Here is a 2,779-nt window from a genome sequence, read left to right as displayed (position 1 = left end):
CGTAAACGTAAACCGTAAACGTAAACCGTAAACGTAAACGTAACGTAACGGTAACGAACGTAAGAACGTAAGAGAAGTAGACGAGAGAGAGAGAGAGAGAGAGAAGAGAGAGAGAGAGAGAGAGAATGGATAGCCATCCCTCTCCCGTCCTGCGGGAGATCGATGTTTCCAGAGAGAATCCCTTCCTACAAAGGATCATGATATGTACAGTACATATGTAGTACCCTCACGCGCGGTAGAGATATACTGACAAAGGTTAAACCCATAGTGATGCGTTGCATCCGTGCAAAAGTAATGGTGCATATAGACAGGGCAAAGAGATAGGATTACACAAGAACAATGGTTCACCTTTCTACAAACGGTCTCGTACACTAATTGAGTCATAAGTATATGTATGCAGTTGTGTGTGACACCCTGACACACATGCTTAAGTAAGGATGCCACACTGTACTATTAGACATGAAAACGTACCAGTAGATACTGAAAACGTACCGTTAGATATTAAAAACGTCCCTTAGGGATTAAAAGGGTACCATTAGATATTGAAAACATACCATTTGCTATTAGAAACAGATATTAAAACCGTACCATTAAATGTTAAAAACGTACTATTAGATATTAAAAACGCACCATAAGCTAATACGATTAGATATTAAAAACGTACCAATAGATATTAAAACGTACCATTGGATATTAAAACGTACCAGTAGATACTGAAAACGAACCGTTAGATATTAAAAACGTCCCTTAGAGATTAAAAAGATACCATTAGATAATAAAATGTACCAATAGATATTAAAAACGTACCAAGAGAGATTAAAAACGTAGCATTAGATATTAAAAACGTACAATTAGATAATTAAAACGCACAATTAGATATTGAAAACGTACCATTGAATATCAAAACGTACTATTAGATATTACAAACGTAACATTAGATATTAAAAAGGTACCATAAGATATTAAAAACATACCACTGGATATTCAAAACATACTCTCAGATATTAAAGCCATACCATCAGATACAAGAAACGTACCCTCCGATATCAAAAACCTACCAAGAGCTATACCAAACGTACCGTTTATGATCAGAGTCGACGCATTCTCCACCTTTCTCACCGTAATGCCCCCCCCATGACTGCCACAGTACCCGTAGATGTCCTCTGCCGCATTAGTGTGGAACACACCCGTAATGCGCATGAGGTCACCCCCTGTAATCTTGTTAATGACGATCGCCCCGTCCTCGCGAGCCGAGCTGCCCCTGAAAAGGCCCTGGATTTGGGCCCGTTTGGCGCCCACCGTGCCGATGAAAATAGCGCCACCCTGGCTGTGGTTGAAGTAATTCTATTGTATTGTGCGAACGAGCCGATACAGCTTAGGTAACTACGTACATTTGAAGACAGTAAATGAGGTAAACGAACGATAGATCCCATTCTATTTCACGGAAATAAAAAAAATAGCTGTATGCCACACATATAGCCTAGTATGGAATGAGATAGCCGGCTGCAACTTGTACGCACTTCCACTCACCGTGTGATTGTTTACGTTGCTTCTATAGACATGTACGCACTTCCACTCACCGTGTTGTTCAGGTACGTTCCTTTTATAGACAATGAGTCAGAGACCGTATCGAGATAGATCGGTGCCCCTCCATAATAGCCCGTGCAGCCCTGGGAGTACAACGGCATCTCAGGGGTATGAGTTCTATTCGAGCGCAACCTACAATCCTCCATTCACAGGCCAGGAAGTGCCCGTTTTGAACGCCATTAACTTATGCAGGTCAGTCCCAACGGGGTGTCAGTCTTTTTCTTTTTAATGCAGAAATCTCAGAAATCTCAGAGATCTCTCGAATGTCATAGGGATGACAGAAAAACATGACATGGCAAGAAATGAGGTACATAATATCACCCAGCACACACTCACCTTACAATACTGGGCTGAAAAGCCGCCCAACTCTCGACAGCCATCGTCCTTGCATCCCGCCACATTACTTAATAGAGTGCTTTGCCCGTCCAGACTGAAGTTTCCTGCAAAAATAAAAAAAGGAGAACAGATACACAAAAGGGGTTCGTCACAATATACCTACCCTGTACTTTGCGATTGGTGCAAGACCCTACACCGTCATGACAGGCACAGTAGTTTGTCAGTCCATGTCAAACTACAAGAAAGATGTATGAGTCCGCGTTTAACGGCTAGCTACTACAGCAACGAACACTGAAGCGTATATCCAGGGAACAAGGTCAACCTCTAGCTACGCGTTTGGTTTACCAAGCGTATGTGCGCGAACGTCTATGGCATCCCTCGGCAGTGGCAGATATTTATACAGAGACCTCAACGGGGCGAGAAATAGTGCGACTGTGTTCCTGTCCACACTCGAATCAATACAATTGTCTGGGTCCGTGCCAGCTGAAACGTTGAGTCAGTGACAGGGACACTGGTCTGTAGGTCGGTCTTACCTACACGCCGCAAGTACAACACAGCTAGTCTGTAAGTTTGTCTTACCTACACGCCGCAAGTATAACCCAGCTAGTCTGTAAGTCGGTCTTACCTACACGCCGCAAGTACAACACAGCTAATCTGTAAGTTTGTCTTACCTACACGCCGCAAGTACAACACAGCTAGTCTGTAAGTTTGTCTTACCTACACGCCGCAAGTACAACCCAGCTAGTCTGTAAGTTTGTCTTACCTACACACCGCAAGTACAACACGNGCAGTCTGTAGGTCGTCGTACCTACTCGCGACAGTACTAACCGAGCGTAGTCTGTAGTTGCTTACTACA

At 43.3% G+C, this 2,779-nt stretch overlaps 1 protein-coding gene across 1 annotated transcript; it reads right to left on the bottom strand.

The window, feature by feature from the left end:
* Positions 1 to 984: 984 nt before the first annotated feature.
* Positions 985 to 1,733, bottom strand: SARC_09639 (hypothetical protein; the record flags this gene model as incomplete). Its single annotated transcript, XM_014296342.1, has 2 exons — positions 985 to 1,344; positions 1,581 to 1,733. 2 exons carry the CDS (start codon positions 1,731 to 1,733, stop codon positions 985 to 987), a joined length of 513 nt encoding a protein of 170 aa, XP_014151817.1.
* Positions 1,734 to 2,779: the final 1,046 nt, after the last annotated feature.

The sequence above is a fragment of the Sphaeroforma arctica genome (genome assembly GCF_001186125.1).
Source record: "Sphaeroforma arctica JP610 unplaced genomic scaffold supercont1.1006, whole genome shotgun sequence".
NCBI lineage: Eukaryota > Ichthyosporea > Ichthyophonida > Sphaeroforma > Sphaeroforma arctica.
The sequence above is the reverse complement of the archived record's forward strand: the minus strand, read 5'-3'. Positions and strand labels throughout refer to the sequence as shown.